The sequence below is a fragment of the Amphiprion ocellaris genome, chromosome 2 (genome assembly GCF_022539595.1).
Source record: "Amphiprion ocellaris isolate individual 3 ecotype Okinawa chromosome 2, ASM2253959v1, whole genome shotgun sequence".
NCBI classification, from domain to species: Eukaryota; Metazoa; Chordata; class Actinopteri; family Pomacentridae; genus Amphiprion; species Amphiprion ocellaris.
Window position 1 is genome coordinate 22,010,281 of NC_072767.1, and position 18,885 is coordinate 22,029,165.

Genomic DNA, 18,885 nt, shown 5'->3' on the forward strand with positions numbered 1-18,885 from the left:
GTAAGTGGAAAACACTGTGAAAGTCATCCCCACCCATTCCCCTCCACTTTGTGTCCTTTCCTGTTTTGTCCGCTGTTAGCTTCCATGTCTGCTTAACAGCAGACTGTGACCAATGATGTGGACTCTGGATATCCTCTCTGGATATTATGTCATTTATTTTAAGAAATGCATAAAGTGGCAATTAGTTTAAACTAACACTTGTTAATCTTTAAAGCCCCCCTCTGGCCAGTAGTTAACCCCCTAAAAGCTCATCTATGTATCAAAGTTTCATATTTTGACATTTTTACATATTATAATCCCTTCATACGTCAGAATGGCTTGATGTAATCTTACTGTTAATGCTTACTGCTCTCTCTTGAATCTGCAGATCTATGAAATGCTTGCCTCTCTCTCTCTCCACACATCCCTCCATTGCTTGCTGCAGCTCGATCACACCATCTCAACTACATCTCAGTACAAACAGTGTAAAACTATTCTATGTTACACAGCAACAAGTTGTACTATTGCAGCAGTTCAGCCTCACATGTTAGAATCATAAACTGATTGTGAAAAATAATGATACAGAACATCCTACTCTGTAAGATGACAGGTTTGGTTCCTTAAGTTTGGTACGTGGAAAATCCATGAAATTCTGAATTCATATTTTTAAGGCTGTACACGAAAGTCTTAAGGTACAAATGCCCTGTCGTGCTGCTGACTGATTATTTCCCTAAAAAAACACAAACAAACAAAAAAACCCCAAATAAACAACAACAAAAAATTCCAACTAATGTGTTATCAGGGTTCATTTTTACCAAAGGAGATCTGATTCCATCTGCCTGTTTGTTATAAAGATTTTGATTTTATGAATTCTGTTTAATTTATGCTTCAGACTCAAAATTGTGCAGATAATCAGCTGATATCTACACACAATTATATTTTGTTGTCAATGTCAGATATTTATTTAAATGTTGTTTTTCTATTTTTGTGTTTGTTTGTTTTTTTTCATTCTAGAGGCTTTCTGTGCATCAGTGATGGCAATGACATAGTAAAAGTTTTAGTGCCAAACTCATGTAAATGTGTCACTTTTGTAAAACGGACTCAGTAAAACATTAAATCGATCAGTTCTTCAATGAAGACTCTGATTTCTATTTACACTGCTACAACTGCTTCTCTTACTATAATTATCACTACAATTTTGACAGCTGTACGAGTATAAAAGCAGAAGAGCGGTTGTGTTTATTGACAACAGGCCATAAACTTCATTACCCATGATGCTCTGAGGTGATGCAGTTCCGCATGTATCATTTCTGGTGAGGAAGTTGTCCGTTCAAAACAAATGTTAGCACGCCGCTGAAATATTTTGCAACTTTCAATGAGTTTTTCTTTTATTTAAATTCTGGACGTTCTGTAAATATCAGTCACGTAAGTATTCTTCTTCAGTCTAACGTAACACTTTAATACTTCTCAACACATCTGTTTTGACGTATTTGTTGTTAAAGCTAACTAATGCTAACGGCTACATTTTCTACACCGTTGTCATCAAACATCTCTCTGTGTTACCAACCGCAATACCGTAAACTGTCTCTTAGCCGCTTCGGGGTAATGTCACACTTTTATGGACGCATTATATGTTCAATTTTCTAATGAATAATCTGCTATGTAAAGAGAAGTCATTGCGGATATTATTCTTCCTTTTGTCTACACACACTGAGTTTAAACGGACCGACACACACTTTCATCTTGTAGCATTAGCGTTATGCTGCTATGACCTAGTTACTAGCGTTCTAATTAATGTAGAATATGTTTGTAAAGTCAATGCAGGCAGTCGAGGGGGTGATCTGGCGTAAATCTGAGATTCATGCAGCTTCCTTGGTGAGATCAGGACATGTTGTGTGTTTAAATTTACAAGCTGTCACTGTTTAGGGTGAAATTCAGACTTTCAGTTGTTTGTATTTTGTTGAGGTGTGAGTGGAAAGCAAAGTGAATTTCACTTGTATTGAAGTTTAAATCTAAATGGATTCAATCGACACTTAAATGTTACCAACATCCTGTTTCTCTGTAAACTAACCTGCCGGCCACTCATCCAAACTATCTCATCACTTTGTTAGCATCCTGTGTATCCATGGAGACGCCAGAGCCGGGCCCAGCGGATGGAGAGGAGCGCCTGGTGGAGCTGCGACCTCGGACACGCTCCAACCCTGAGGGTGCTGAGGACCGTCGCAGCAGCACGGGCAGCCTCGGAGGCAACAGTAACCCAAACATATCCCAGCCTGCGGTGGGAAGTCGAGTGGAGGGAGAGGGTGAGGCCTCGACCAGCGACAGCCCTCCGAGTTCCACCACCACGACTGTGTCAGCAGCCACAGCTCAGACTGTAGCACCTGCTGCTGCTGCAGGTGTCACGGCTGCAGCCAGTGCCACAGCACCGCTGTCCACTGCTGCTGTGGCAGCCAAAGAGCGGCCGAAGCCCACACAGCAGCAGCCCGCACTCACAGCCTCCGTCCCTCCACCTGCAGAGTACCAGCTCAGAGTTCCTCGTGTCAACTGCCCAGAGAAAGTGGTAGGTCCACATAACATTTCTGATTTATGAAGTATGAGTCTACGTATAATGACTGACTCTCACTATGCAGCTTGCACTACCTGGTGTTGTCTTCCTCCTCATAGATTATCTGCTTAGATCTTTCTGAAGAGATGTCTTTGCCAAAGTTGGAGTCTTTCAATGGGTAGGCAGCTGCATACCAAACCCTCTTTCTTCAGTGAAAATGTTTTGTATTTGTTATCACTGCCTAATTTGCCTGTCTTTCAATTTAGATCTAAAACGAATGCTTTAAACATATCTCAGAAGATGATTGAGATGTTTGTCAGAACGAAACACAAGATTGACAAACGGCATGAATTTGCGCTGGTTGTCGTCAATGATGATGCCCTGTGGGTGAGTACAGGAGCCTTTTAATCAGTGCTTGTTTAAAATGTCTGTAAAACATATGTCCAGTTTAACTGGAATTTTGTCCTCTTTCCTTTCTGAGTGTAACCCTTACAAAATGCAATTTCCTAAAATAACACAAGAAGCATCCTAGTCCTGGAAGTCCTCTTAGTGGTTTGTTTAGGAGAGATTTATTAACATTTTTTAAAGATGTTTTTTATATGGAAGTTGAATGCACTAAGCAAATGTAATGTAATATTATTTTATGTCTGTACATGTCTCAGCTGTCAGGCTTCACGTCTGATCCCAGGGAGTTGTGCAGCTGTTTGTATGACCTGGAGACCAATGTGTGCGAGTCCTTCAGTATCCTTTCACTGAAAACTAACTGTGACAATAACATCAGATTTCATATGATAAAATGCTGAATTTCAAGCTTTCAGTTTTCACCTTAACTGTCCTTTGCAGACCTGGAGGATCTCCTTAATGTCATGTAAGTATTTGCAGAATACTGTTCTCATATATGAAAATGTTTTGTATGGTTTCTGAAATATATTAAAGTGCATGGGAAGGTTTCAACAGTTTCTGTGAAGGTATTTGCCTTTTCTGTTTCCTTTGTAGTCGTCAGAAGATTGACTTGCCGCTAATGGAGAATGTTCAGACGATCCCACCTCCATATGTGGTTCGGACTGTACTCATCTACAGCCGTCATACAGGGCAGCTACAGTTCAACCCTTCTGAGGCTGTTAGTGTAAGTACAGCACTGCACAGACATCCCCATTTCTGTCTGCACTTTAGTACATTTTTTGCTGGAGTTTGTATTCCCATCTGTAAGACGATTCTTTTTGAGTGTTTGTGGCCATCTGGAGCTAACTGTACATTTAAGTCACAGTCTTGCTTGTTCCTCCATCCTTTTCCAGAAAATGCTGCAGTCTCCATATTTTTTCTTTGATGTTGTCTACTTGCACAACGGAGTAGAGGAACAAGGGGATGAGACCAGCTGGAGGGTGAGTGGAGAAGATATTGATGGAGGGTGATCAGTTTAAACTGTGTGCAGCAGCTCTTTAATGTAGTTTGGCTCAATATTTCACTTCAGGATTTTTGGAAAAACCTGCATGTTTGGTCTCGTTTCTAAGCTTTGTCTTGTCAATTTGAGACAAGACAAGTTTCTTTACTAGCAAGGGGTTAATTTTAAAGGTCCCATCAGGTGAAAATTAGATTTTATTCTCTTTTGTGGTTGTTGTAAACTTAGATGTTTAAGGCAAAAGCTGGTAAGATATGAAGATGTTTACTTCTGCAATTCCTCAAGTCTTCCAGCAGCTTTACTAGCCATTAAAAATGTACTGAACTGCAGCATTTCAGCTGAGGGATCAATAGCCCAAACTTTGTATAATTCTGCTCTCTTCTGCCTGCTGCCTTCAGGTGAGCCATTTAAAATGAGGAGCCGCCTCACAGTTCGCCCGGTTTATTTACTCTCTAGAGCTGCTTTCGCTAACACTACATTGTCTCAGCCACAGCAAAGCAAAGCAAAGCAAATGTCCTGCTCCCTTCATGCATTCTCAGCTTCTGAGGTACTGAAGATAAGGCGGTATACTTTTATTGTTGATGGCAATGTCACCACAACAATAGGAAAGTCCTCAATCTAACTCTAATGTTCTAATGTTAGCTTTGATCGTATTCCAACAGTCAGAGCTCTGTGGAAACTGTAATGCTGAGTGACATACAGAGATGATAGGAAGACCGGTTTGAAACCAGTAAACAAGAACTGGCTCTGTCGTGTGCTTCAGTGAAACGGAGACTCAGCTGGTGTTTACATCCGTTTGCTCTCTGTGCTCACATATACTGCATTTTTAATACAACCAATTTCCCAATAAACATGTTTTCATGAACATGTTTTCTGTTGTCAGACAGCAAAACCGAGTATGAAATAGAGACTGAAACGCAGCACATTATTGCTACGTGTTAACCAGCAGTCACTTCAAAGCCAAGCTACGGCTCTGCAACGCTAAACTGCTGATTTTATAACCACCGTGTTATCTGACAAACTCACAATTCACATGAGCTGAAACCAACAGCTGTGCTGGGAACAGGTTATATTTCCAGGTAAAATGATCACTCAGAGAGAAAATTAAGAAGCCATAGAAAGTCCTGGTCTCACAGACTCATTAGTATCAATGTGGACTGCCATATGATTGACTGTCTCTTTTCCACTTTGTCAGTCACAGACTCGGAGAGTCTTCTTCCTGAAGGGCGCGTAGACAGCAGCACCTCAGCTGCATTCAAACCTACAGACATTAAAACAGCCTGTTTAGAACAGCCCTAAACCAGAGATAATACAGTCATGATAAACTGAACCATCTTTGCTGTATTTTAAGGTAAAACATAAAGACACTGTGGGGACATGCAAGACTTTATTCAGTTGTTGAAAGGAGACATGATACCTTAAATGTCTGCCATCTTACTGAGCATTAGTGATGTTTACAATAGGCTTGAATGTAATATGAAAGCTTTTCGCATGATGACGACATCTAAATATGTTGTTTGTGTTTTACGTTGTAGCTGTTTAATATTTCCATTTCCTCCAGGACAACTACACATCTTTCTGTAACCTGGACTCAAAGGGCATGTGCTATCGCTTTGAAGTTTCCCTCAGTGGACCTGCCATCGAGCTGCACAACTGCATGGCCAAACTCCTGGCTCATCCTCTACAAAGACCTTTCCAGAGTCACGCATCGTACAGCCTGCTGGAGGGGGAAGACCCCCAGGACATTGAAGCAATGGTCTAAACTGAGATGCTCTCAAAAAGCTCCACTTTCCTGTGAAATTCACACACACTGTAGTTTATCAGAAAAGGGGCAGAGTTCTTCTCAAGTCCACATTATTACAGTTTTTTTCCATTAGCTGCTGTAGAGCAATAGATCAAGAATATTTGGGAACAACAGTCACAGTCCTAAAGAAAAAGGAGGGTTAAAGTAAGTTGCACAGTCATTGTGTTTCCAGAACAATAAGGATGAGTCAGTGATTGTTCTGAGCTGAGGAAGTAATTAAATGATCCAGTTGTAGCGGTAAACTTGTCAGAGGTCTCTGGAATATTGAAGGCTGACTCAATGCTTACAGCATCACGCTTTGCTGCACGTACTCCCATTATCTTTAGTTTTTTTCCTTCAAATTGTAGACCTTACTGATCTGTCTGTAAGTCGTAAAGGGAGAAAGCAAACAAACTGCAACACCTGTGACAGTTTCCATAGCGACAAAGTAATGAACTTGAATTCGATGCACAGAACCTACAACTTATGTAATAATGCCTTTTCTTTTAGTTACCTTTCACCTTTGTTGCCTGTTTTAATGTATTTTCCATTTTATAAGGGGTTGTTTTTCTTGTCATTTTTGCAATATGTTTCACAGACAATGGAAGAATGTAGTGATGTAGATTTATGTTTTTTCCTTGACAGTGATCTCTGTGGCATTGATGGTTTGACTGTAAAAAGGCCCCTTGTACTGCTAGTCTAACTGCACTTGAAACACATTGTACAGACAAGCTTTTTGAAGCTGCTTCTGTTTATTAAAAAAAGGCATGTTCAATCATGTCTTTAATATTTTTGTCATGCTTTCTACAGTTTTGTCAGGAGATGGCAGCAAGTTCCTTCTTCATATTTCAAAGGGTTTCTCAAGGAGCTGCTGGGATCAAAGAGAGTAGTTTTATTTTCATAAGTGCTCCCTCTAATATTCTGACTGGCAGTTTTATAATAGTCTTGGCAGTTTTGGTCAGATGCTTCTGCTTTGATCTGTGTTAAATGGTCATTCGCTAATCTTTCTTTGCTTAAATTGTCACTGGCAGGGTCCATAATCTCTGTCACTTACATTTCTGCCTGTATGGCCTCCTTACATGACAGCATGATTAAGCAGCTGTAGCAGCTATGACTGTAAATGGTGTCTCTTATCCAGCTTTGGCATGAGTATGACTTGAGTGGTAAAGATAAGCTTTCCTGTTACCTTGAAGAAGTCTAGCTGGCTATCTAAAGAGGAGTTTTATCACAAAAAAGCAACGTCTATTCTGTCCTTATAAGAGGCATTTTATCAGAAACTTTTTACCATTTGGTTTCCTGTTTTTGTTCAGAGGTCGTCCAACGTTTCTGTCCTGATTTCTCACTTTTTGTCACTCTAACGCACCTTCATGAATTAGTTTTTTTTCCGGCGAAGACAGTTTGTCAGGGAGACAATGGGGAGCAGGAAAACCCCAGGTTCGGGGGACCTTTCCCCTTTCACACCCTTCCCCAGCCGACCCGACTGTTCTCACGTCATCAGTGCAGATAACGGTGGAGGAGGGATCCAGAGCGCCTGAAAAGCAGCAAGTTGTTATTCCCTCATCCCCGAAGAATGACAGGTCCCTATTGTTTTCATTCTTTCACTCCTCCACTGCCATGACTCCTTTCCGTGCTTGCTTAGAACAGGAAATGGTGGATTTTTTTTTGTTTTTTTCTGCTTTTGTTTGGCATTTTCTACTTTTACTCCTGACATGGTTTACATTGTTTACCCACCACCAGGGAAATATGATCAGAACAATCTGTGGCAGCTATATTTAAATGATTGATAACGTTTCCTGTTGCGTTTTTTATATCGCATACTGACAGTGATGGAAGATCACTAAGTACTTTTACTTGAGTACTTGAGCCTCTATTCCACAGTATTTCAATATTGTACTTTTTACTCCCCCACAGTTATCGGTTTGGTATACTAACCGGCTACTTTCAGGTCAGGATTTTATATTTAAATTATGATTAACTGAAAAACAAAATGCATTGCTCGAGGTTAAAGTACACAAAGGAACAGATATTAATCTGGTGGCTGGTGCAAAAATGTATTTGTCTCCTTTTGATTCCCTCCTTTATGACCCACAGAAAAACCAGTACTCCGACCAGTACCTGGTCTGATGTGAGCAGATTATAAACTCAAATTAAAATGAAAGAGATGATTTTATCAGAGGCACCTTCAAAAAGACAAGGACCACAAAGGTTCCTACAGAAGAAATTTGCTCCAGTTGCAGCAAAATCTTAATGTATCCCTAATTCAGCAATATAATGAAGAGTTTCACTTTTGATACTCTTAAATACATCTTTCTCACAGCAATCATGTACTTTTCTTTAATACCGCCACTGTGTGCAGACTAAGCAGAAGTTTGTACACTTTGCGATCATTTTATATAGATTTTTTACGTCATCACAAAGGCTAGGTTCACATAATTTCAAATCTACCTTAACATAAGGTACATGCAAGAAGATGAACAGTCCTCAACCTGTGCAAAAACGAACCAAGAACATGAGCTCACATGAAATATCAATCCAGTTATCAATACTCAAAACAAGACTTTTAGACTAACTTGTCAGTGAAGTAGGGAAAATCCTTTTTCATATTTTCCAACTCTGAATTTTTCCATCAGAGGACCTGTATGATTTTAAGAGGTTTTTAAAAAGTATCTGTCGTAATCATGTCCGGACTATTTCCCGTCACATCAATCTCTTTTTGTTCCAAAGAACATGTTCATGGAAAATTTGTGACAGCTCGGGCAGCAGTGCAGCTGGAGGCTGTACTGTGACAGAGGTCGAAGAGGGAGGAGAGGGGAGGAGAGGGCTGGACCAGGATGGAGTGGAAGTGTGCCTCTCACAGCATTTATAAACACGGCCCCTTTACACACCTAAGGGTCATTGTTTACATCCATCTATGCATGCCATTCTCGCCTGTATGTTTCTGCTGTCATACAGTGCAGCAGAGCTATAGAGGACACACACCAGACTGAGAAACACACATCGAGCCACAAGTTCTATCCTTCGTCCTGACAGTGACCGCCTGAGAGCCTCAGCATCTGAGCTGCCGAGAAGATCAGATCAGCGGGAAGTCTTTGTGGATTTAATCATTCCGGTTTAGATCTTCGCAACCCAGCTGCAACCATTTCACCTCCAGCAGCCATGTACAGCTCCAGCTACTCCAGGGCCAAGTTTGGCCTGGAGGCAAGAGAGCCGCTGCACAAACACAAAGGGAAGAGCTGCGGCTACTACATGAGGATCGTCTTCTTCTTCTCCTCTCTCATCCAGTCCCTCATCATCGTCAGCCTGGTGCTCTTCCTCATATATGGGCAGCCGGAGAAGTCTGCAGCGGAGAAGAGGGTCAAGGTCAGTGATTTCCTCCAGTGTAGCAGCTTTAGTCTATTTCATCACAGATAGCTTGTGTCTGATAAAGCTCTCCAAAAAGTTCAATAACCCACTGAAGAACCTGATGTCTGTTTCCATCCCAAGTAACAATAGAATATATATTTCAGTGGGATGTCTTTAATAGGATTTATTAAGCTTCAAGGATGACATGTAGTTATTGGACAAGACACAACCAGTCATCACTAAAGCTTTTTGTTTGCCACAGTATTTTATGACCTGTTTCAGTTTTAGTTTTTACTTTCACAGTGCTATGTAAGTATGTTTCGAGCTGTAAAACACAGTGATGCTGATGCTGCTGGGTGTTTGTTGCTCAACAGGAGCTGGAGCTGAGCTTCAACAGGCTGAGCGAGAACCACATCCAGCTGGGGAAGGAGAAAGGAGATCTGGGAGCTCAGCTGGGAGCTCGAACAGCTGAGAAAGCTAATCTGGAGAAAGAGATCGCAAAGCTGAAGGCTGATGCCAACAAAACAGAACAAGAGCTGAGAAATAAATTGGTAAGTATAAACAAGGGGAAGATACCCTTATACAGGAGTGAACACCAGGTTTTTTGGCAAAGATATACTGAGAGTCAGGTAGTTTAGTGCAGTTGCTGAGTAGTTTTTAATGCCTTTTAATCTTCTTTGAAAGATTGTCTTTCCAGCACAAAACAAATCAAAGTTAAATGAAAAATTTTGATAATTTGCAAATTATGCAGCAGGATTTTTTCTTTACTTCCTTAGACATTGTTATAGTTTTCCAATTGGTCATCATAGTAGTAAAAAAAGTTGTAAATAATTAGTCATCCTGTGAATGTTCATGTTTTCTCCATTTTCTCCATTTATAGGCTAATTGTGAGAGAGTGAGTGCCACGACACTGTCCATGATGGCACGACGTCCCACCACACCCATCATGCCTCCTCCTCTGGTCACCTCCAGCAGTATGTATCACAGTATTCTACTTTCTGGAAAGCTTAATGTAATTTTAAGATTTTTCTTCAAACATGTCACATAAACAATAGCTGCCCCAGAAATTTTGGTTCTGGCGTTTAGTTTATCCATTCATCCATTATCTATGCACTGCTTAATCCTCATTAGGGTTGCAGGAGACTGGAGTCTATCCCAGCTGGCTTAGGGACACCCTGGACAGGTCACCAGTCTATCACAGGACTACACATAGAGACAAACAATCACACTCACATTCACACCTACGGACAATTTAGAGTTACTAATTAACCTCAGCATGTTTTTGGACTGTGGGAGGAAGCCGGAGAACCTGGAGAAAACCTACACATGCACAGAGAGAACATGCAAACTCCATGCACAAAGATCCCAGGAAAGCCGGGACGCGAACCAGGGATCTTCTAGCTGCACGGCGAAAGTACTAACCACCGAGCCATTGTGCAGCTGACAATGTTTAGTTTAGTATGTGTAAAATAAAAATATATGTGTGTAGTGAAGTCTAAGTGGTTAAGATAAGACAAAATAATTGCAAGTAAAACAAATATATATTTCTGGATACATTTAAGCAGGAATATTTATTTAAGCTCACACTAATCTTGGTTTATAATCAAATACACACACACAGTGGACATAAAGAACCCAGTATCATTACACATAATAACAGATAGACAACAGATTTATACCCAGAACATATATGGGAATATTCCAAACCTACCAGTCAATATAATAAACTACACTTCATAGGGTGCAAAAACAAACAAACAAACAAACAAACAAAAGACGAGAGAGAGAGAGAGCCTACATATCAGTCAGAATGCAGCATAAGGCAGCTTACACAAAATAAAGATACAACATTGCTGCAATTCTTGTAATTTATAGCTATATTGTTTCATTTAGTGATCTGAAAAATCACTTCCACACCTGATAGAAATAGTTTTGTGACTTGTCTTTGCTGTAATGCATCCGTTCTCTCTTGGCAACAGAAAGCGTCTAATTGTGCTAGATCCTGAAACATGGAGATGACAGTGATTTCCAGCTTAGTCTTTTTTTTAAACCTGCAACCAAAGGCCTTGAGCAGCCAAATATTTAAATATTACAGTCTGCCTGAGTTTTCTGTGACACCAGAAATGACTTAGTGCTGGTCACTGCTAGAATACATGTGAAAGTGATCCTTCATCTCACACATCTCATACACTGGAGCATTTCAATGTGTGTCAGACTCTAAACTGAATTAATCTATATCTAGATGTTTTATTTTTGTGCTTTAATTGATAGTTAATAATCCTCAATAAACTTTCTGTTAACATTTATATAAGTGAGTGACTGATTGCAAACAACCTGGCAACCCTAAAGGGACTCTTTTGTATTAATGTCTCATAAATCATCAACAAAGTATTAATAAACTACATATTAATAAAAAGAAAAACAGTCAATTACACATAAAACATGTCTTGTTTGAAAGTGGCACCTGAATATTAATAAATGCTGGAAATGTATTGGTTGTAATGGTAGTATTATTATTGTTCTTATTTATTATTTGTCTCTGAACTCTCCAGGTGAGCTGAAGACGCTGCAGAGCCTCAACGCTCAGCAGAAAGCGATGATAAATCTCATTAATTCAAACTTCACCCAGACGGTTCAGTATCTGAGCCAGGAGAGAGACAACGCCCTCAGAGACCGAGACACGCTCCACCAGGACGCCATCACCCTGCGCAGAGAAAACACCATGCTGAAGGAGCAGCTCACCGCCTACACCAGGTTCTGTCTGTCTGTCTGTCTGTCTGTCTGTCTGTCTGTCTGTCTGTCTGTCTGTCTGTCTGTCTGTCTGTCTGTCTGTCTGTCTGTCTCGTGTCGTTGACTGGAAATGTTAAGAATAAACTCATTAAAGTTTTGTGTTTTTCCAACCAGGAAGTGCAAAGAGGACTTTGCGCATTCTTTGGACGGGATCAAGACAGTGACCAGGGACTTCCTGAACCGCATCAACACCCTGTTTCCCCACCAGCTGACCTTTCACCTCACCTGTGAAAGCCAGCAGGAGCAAATGGAGAAGATACGAAACAGCTGCACGAACCTGTCCAGAGACGTGGAGAACAAGTTCCAGCTGTATCTGGACAACGTGGGCAACAAGGTGTGTGCATGCACAATAGTTAGTTATTTTAAATGTAGCAAAGAGCTCCAACTACACAACAAATGTTGGAAATGGATGATTTGTAACGTGTTTTGTTGTATGTTTTTTTAAATAATGAAAACCTTACTCTGAAAGACATCTACTAACTATATCTGTCAGATAAATGTAATGCAGTAAAACACATATTTCTCCTTAAAAAGCAGTACATAAGAAGTATAAATTAGCATGAAAGGGACATACATATAAAACATATACTTGTGAATGGAGCTATTTATTTTCAATAATGGTTTCTATTAGGTTTTGGTGTTCAAGAGTCAAAACTCTTGTCAAGGTAACATTTCTGACATTTAAAAAATTCTCCTTAAAGAAGTTTGCCCTCCAAAATATTCCAAAGCGCTGGCTGGATGGGAAACCAGTTTCTCAGGGGAGGAAGTCTATCCTCTGCATCATTCCTGACAAATCCAGCTAAAGAGACAGATGTCCTGTGAGGTGAACTCAGGGTCAAAGCAGAGGTGAAGTGTGTGGCTCTGCTGATACAGCAACACCGTGCAGGCCTTTAAAACACACATCCTCAGCAAGCAGGGCTAGTTGCTACTCTTTAGAGCGATATTTCATCTGGATGTTACACTCACTCAGGGGTCAAAAAACATCACTTGTTTTGCTGCTGGAATCCATCTTCACCGTGGGTCACAGAGTAGGAACAGCTCCACTCATAAATTTTCCAAAAAGGAATGAATCAAACTTATTTTTGTCCCTGTGTTTGTCACAGAAAAGGGACTGCTTGTGAACTTTTAGTTGTATATGCGGAAAAAATGTATTTTTATAGATGACAGGTATGTACTCATACAACAGCATTTATAGTCCAAACCAATTTGCAATTTCCTTTTGTTGATTAGTAAAGGTAAATAGGTTATTTTACTTATCTATGGAGGCAGCTTTTATACAAATACACAAAGCTTGGCAAGAAAATACACTGCAGTCAACAAAAAATACATAGAAAAAACAGACAAAACACAAATGATAACATGATAAAATGACAAACATCAGGATGTTTATGCCTACATGACTGATTCCACTTTAAAAATGTTTTTTCTGTAGGTTTAAAATAAATCCTGATCCATATTAAGTTCTAAATTCCACACATCGATCTCTGAAACAGAAAAAGAAGCCCTTATGATTGAATTTATCAAAGGTTAACCAGAAGTTTCTCATAGACACACTGTGTATGATGGAGGCAGAAACCCTGAGAGGAACCATCAAGTCAATGAACATTTTGGAAGCCTGGATATTTTGGTATGCAGGGATGAATTTAACATGTTGACGAAATGACCAAAAGAATACAATAGTTTTCCTGTTCAAATTTTTAATTGCAGTTTTGAATAATCTTCGGAAGCTAATTTTCTCAGAGAACTTAAACTGCAACTTACATGTGATAAGCAAAAAGCACAAAATGCTTGAAACTACTTGCAGTGATGAATAATGAGTCTAAAAGTATGTGCAGTAAGTTTCATTTTGCAACATTGCTCATTTTAATATTTCTCTCACTTTTTTAGTGGGAATATAATACAAAACTGAGACAGTGTATCACATAAAGCTGCTCAATACATTGTCCATTAATCTTTAATTCAGGCCTTGATCCTGACAGAAAAACTAAATTTAAATGACCTTTTTGCACTATGTGTCCATGTTCCATGGCTTCAGTTACCACACATGGAGTCTGGTAAAACATGATTAGGCTCAGTGGATGATTTAGAGCGACATTAACCTGTGTTTTACCCTCAGGGAGACATTCAGGGTGGATTTCATTCACATCAGCTGTACAGCATGTTCTCACGTGTGACATTGAGTAAATGAGCCTCGACAAGCAGTCACATTGTCATCGTTTGGATAGAAATAGACACGGGGTAAACAAAAACAATACAAGAATGTAAGAGGCACCATCTGGAAACACATTTTGGTACAGTCCAAAGTGACACATTCTTCACCCACAGTCTTTTATCTCTCGGCCTGACATCACGCCTGCGGCTTTCTGCTGCGGAGTCTTTGAGGGCAGCAGCTATATTTAAAAGCGAACTCTTGGCATCACATTTACAGTATCTGAAGAAAATAATGTTCCTCTTCCAGGTGGCTGAGATTCAGGCCATGTCCAGTCGACTGGAGGTGCAAAACCTACATGTGACTGCCAACCTGAAGCAGTGTGAACAAGACCTCAGTGAGACGATTGCCAAGAACACCAAGCAGTTAGAGCTCAACCAGAAGACCCACGACGACCAGGTAGATAATGTTTGTGTGTGGGAGGAAAGTGAGAACCAATGGAGAAATCTATGGAATCAGTTGATTCTCTCAGTTTATAAAATTATGACATTGTGTGTTTTTTCTGTTTTAACCAGAGAATAACACATAAAGTAGCAAAAGAGAGATAAAGGTAAAAGAAACTTTTTTTTTGTATCGGATTCATTTAAAATTACATCAATATTACTTTAGGTGGAGAAATTACTGATGGAGCAAAACCGACTGAGAGACCAACAGAAACTGCAGGAAGAACGTTTGGCCCTGAGAGACAGAGAGGTTCAGAGGCTCCAGGGAATGGTGTCCAACGTTAAGGTAAAGTACAGAAGCTCGGTCATCTGTCCTATACAGACGTATGAGAGGGAGAGAGGGAAAAGAAGAGCACACAAATGGTTTCAGTCCTTCATTCATGTGGCACCAACGCTCTTCTATGTGCTCATGTGAAGAAATACTCTCTGCTGCTCCAGATTTGTCAACTTAGTCAAATTGGCAACCAAATAAAACTCAAAAAAACTCAAAACCTTTCAGTTATTTCTGTCATTGAAAGGCAATCTTAGGCACTTATTACATGGACATCGGGGCAGAGCTCATTCGCAGGATTCTGAGAGCTGCAGCAGCAGGAAGGATGGAAAAGCAAGATAACAAAGGAAAACAAATTTTAAGGAGTCATAAGTTCACACAACGCCCAATTTCAAACTACGCAGATTCACTGTTCAAGTGTCAGTGCACAGCCAGATAAAGCTGCACAAATGTGGCTTCTGTGTCCGATGTACATTAACTGTGAATTAATCCTTTTTGCTTTGCAGCCCAGTCTTCCTAAACCTGCTGCCCTGCTAGCAGCTCCACAGCCGGACAGACAGACTGCACCCAACTGGCCTTCTGGTGGAGCACCTGGCATCAGCAAAACTCCAACGGTAAACTTCCTGTTAGAACGCACACTTTACTGACCGCTGTTTATAGAAGGTCTGAATGCTGTCTGAGCATTTTAACTGTTTTTTCCAAGACCAAGAGTCCAACTTTCATTTTTTAATTGTAGTTCTTTCATGGTTAATCGTTCATTAGTCTGTAGTCGTGTTTAAAATACAGCCTGCGTCATCAGTCAAAAAGCAGTTTTGTCCAAAAAGCCATAAAATTCCAACATGACAATAGGATTGAGCAAAAAGTAAAGGACTCAGCAGAGTTATTACAGTTCACTGTGAGAGGAACATGAATGTTTGTACCAAATTTCACAACAGTCCATCCAATAGTTGTAGAAATATTTATGTCTGACATTGTCATCTCTGGAGCCACGCTGGTATTGAAGCCAAACACAGCACAAACAGACATTTCCTCCTCAAACAGACCTCCCTGAATCCTCACCAAACTGTAAAAAACACAAATTTCAGCAATGTGATTTCTAATTGTTTACATCTTTGTTATGTAACTGTCAATGTTTTGTTTTCCAGGTGAGATGAAATAAACCGTCCATCCATGCATTAGCTCCTCCTGGAGGAGGAGACCCCGACACTGTGATCAACATTCAAGAAGTACATGTACATATTCCTAATATATCACGTTTCAACAAAACACAACCTGTAAATACTTTGCCTCCATATTAATGGCATAAACTTACTGTTGTTGGACTGTGCAGGCTTTTTTGTTATAGCTCAACTTGTAACTGTAGATTCTGTTGTGTTTAACTCGTGTTTAAAATTTGCTGTGAATTGTTTTAGAATCTTTATACTTTAGTGAATGTACAAATTCAAACAACACTGGTGTGAATACTCTGTCTTATGTGCCACTCGCTCTGGTTTGTGTGAAAACAGACAAAAATCAGTTCTTTCCTGTGGAATTAATATTAATGAACGAATAAAACCGCCTCACTCCTCAACAACATTGTCGTCCGACTCTTTTGACCTGCTGGCATTAAAAATAAAACAGACACTCAAACAGGACTTCAGGCAGCAGCTGCTCACTTGTCTGCTATAAACAGATTCTCTTAAAATAGCTGCATTTAAAGTTTCCTCGTGATTCGCACGTCCAGAAGTTTACACAGTTTCTGCTGAAGCCTGGATGACAATACAGACCAATCATAAATACATCATCACATCCGCTGAGCGTTTAGCTGTCCTGAACGCTAAAGGTCAAAAAAGAAGGAAGAACCATGACATGAATTACACTGACAATTCTAGCTTTTATGGTTACCTAAAAAAACCCTTGAGAAGCAATTAATTGCCATTTTTATGGTGCATTTTACAAGTGTAGTGGCTATTATATGGACTGTTCTCAAGCTTTACTACTTCCTTTTCCTTTCATAAGAACAAGGCAATGAGCACATACATTTCTGTGGCAGGAGACTGCTATTGTTTGACTTTCTGATTATTGTAAGACCAGCTTGGTACAGAAGAAGTAACCAGGGGGAAAAAATAGACTAAATTAAACCATTTTTTTTTAAAGTAAAAGGACATATGACTCATCATGTTGAAGACGTCATTTCATGTGGTCTGAACTGTTTTCTGCTTCTGACTGGAAGACTGACAACCAATGTTTGTGTAAATACTGTATACTTAATAAAGGAATACAAAATCATTCAAATGTATTGACATTTTTTTAAGTCAGTAGAATAAGCTTTTATTCATTTTGTGGTGAACTTATCAATAATCTGGACTATTTAAACATTTAGTTAATTTGTTTCTAAATAATAATTTATTCTTGCATAGCTCCTCTTTTTTTGAACAATTTTAGAGAGACATTTTTAAAGCTATTTACCAGCTACTATTACATGACTCTGTTTTTGAACTATGAATCAAAATCCTATGGATTCTTTCTTTTCTGGCCTAAGAAGTCTAACAAAGTGTCAATAAGTAATTTTGTTTAGTTAGTTTTAACCTCAAAACTAGTTACGTTTTAACTTGAATGTTTAATTTGTACACTATGAAAGCAGTTAATTATTTCAAATTTTTGTGATTATGTGAGAGATTAAAGCAAATTGTTAAAGTTCATAAAATAGTTGCAGTGTCTCAGTTTATCATAAAGACTGCAGACATTTGGGAAAAATGAAAATTCAACATCTTCACTGAGCTCAGAACGATCCTGTACATTGTTGATCATCTTACAGCTTTTCAGTTGGGTCTTTATGACATGCTTGCATCAGACGTGGACAAATTACCCCCAGCCAGAACACATATTTGAGATCTTTTCCACATTGCTTAAGAAAACACCAGAATAACCTCCCAGACTGGCTATACTGATGGATGGGAGTCTTACAGGTGAGTTAGGCTGTCTCCGGCTCTCAGGATATCCTTTGTTAATGTGAAGTGTTTTCAGTCCTGCGTATAATTGTGGACACACTCATCCTGACTTTCAGTCTGACGGGTACAGGGTGGGACGGGTTGTTCTGGACTCGGCTACGTCAGCCTTCGTCTCAGGAGAGGCACAAATCAAACCCTCAGGAAACAGAAGCTAAATGTCGCCGTCTTCAGTCAGCTGTGAGGCAAAATGTGCCAGTGAAGTTAGCTGAGTCATGATCCAAACTGACATTAAGAACGGAATAAAAAACGAGTATTAATCTCTGTGCCATGTTGTTAAAGTTTCATTTTTTATTTAATTTATATGAAATGATGCTAAGTATGAAGACTACCTTTTATTTTAAAATGTTTTAGTTTCATTACACTTATCAAGTTAGACCACATTTATTCATTATTCATATCACTCAGGTCACTGTCATTTGTGTTCTTCATTATTCTGTTTTATTCTATACCTGTCAGGATAATATTTCAAAAACCGCCTAATGGATTTCCACGATTTTCGTACAGGCATTCACGTTCTCCACAGGATGAATCACACTAACTTTGGCTGTTCTACGAGCCACCATGAAGTTTTGGGGCTGTGACATTTATTAATAACATAATTTAATATTCATGGTGGCCCAACGATGAACTGATTTCAAACTGAAAGCACAATTTGAAAAAAAAAAAGAAATTTGCATATCACAACAGCTGCATTCATACACCCAAAAATACATGATTCAATACTAAGACTACAGCTTTAATTTTATTTTATTTGAGCCAGAAGTTGTTTATGTTTGTCCACTGATCAATCTATACTACATGGGTCGGTGTATTTATCTGGCAATTGGATTTTCCGTTCTGAAACGGGTATTGAAAAACAAAAAACAAGTGGTTATTTGATCTTCGTTTTAAAATACAAAAATTAAAATTGAAATACAAGGTGTTTTTCCTCTTCATAATCAAAAAGGGATGTACGAAATTTTAAAAATGCTTTGATTTTCATTTTATATTTAGAATAACAAGAAAATAAAATCAGTAAGAGACAGAAACGAAAAAAGGTCAGTTTTTTTCATTTTCTGAGACCGGAAGTGGTCATTAGCAAGCGTGGAGCCAAACCACAACAAGATTCTCAGAGGGCGGAGCCAGAGAGCAGTG

The 18,885-nt window shown here is 39.4% G+C and overlaps 2 protein-coding genes across 2 annotated transcripts; both read left to right on the forward strand.

Moving 5' to 3' along the window:
- The first annotated feature begins 1,249 nt into the window (after window positions 1–1,249).
- babam1 (BRISC and BRCA1 A complex member 1) lies at window positions 1,250–6,481 on the forward strand. The gene is made up of 9 exons (XM_023287827.3): window positions 1,250–1,404; window positions 2,091–2,539; window positions 2,644–2,702; window positions 2,791–2,911; window positions 3,187–3,265; window positions 3,368–3,392; window positions 3,521–3,650; window positions 3,820–3,906; window positions 5,485–6,481. Exons 2-9 carry the CDS (start codon window positions 2,105–2,107, stop codon window positions 5,683–5,685), a joined length of 1,137 nt encoding a protein of 378 aa, XP_023143595.1. The 5' UTR covers window positions 1,250–1,404; window positions 2,091–2,104; the 3' UTR covers window positions 5,686–6,481.
- Window positions 6,482–8,586: 2,105 nt separating this feature from the next.
- plvapb (plasmalemma vesicle associated protein b) lies at window positions 8,587–17,029 on the forward strand. The gene is made up of 9 exons (XM_023287822.3): window positions 8,587–9,066; window positions 9,423–9,599; window positions 9,929–10,022; window positions 11,601–11,802; window positions 11,953–12,172; window positions 14,297–14,446; window positions 14,657–14,776; window positions 15,268–15,375; window positions 15,907–17,029. The coding sequence occupies exons 1-9, from the start codon at window positions 8,863–8,865 to the stop codon at window positions 15,913–15,915; spliced, it is 1,284 nt and encodes a 427-aa protein (XP_023143590.1). The 5' UTR covers window positions 8,587–8,862; the 3' UTR covers window positions 15,916–17,029.
- Window positions 17,030–18,885: the final 1,856 nt, after the last annotated feature.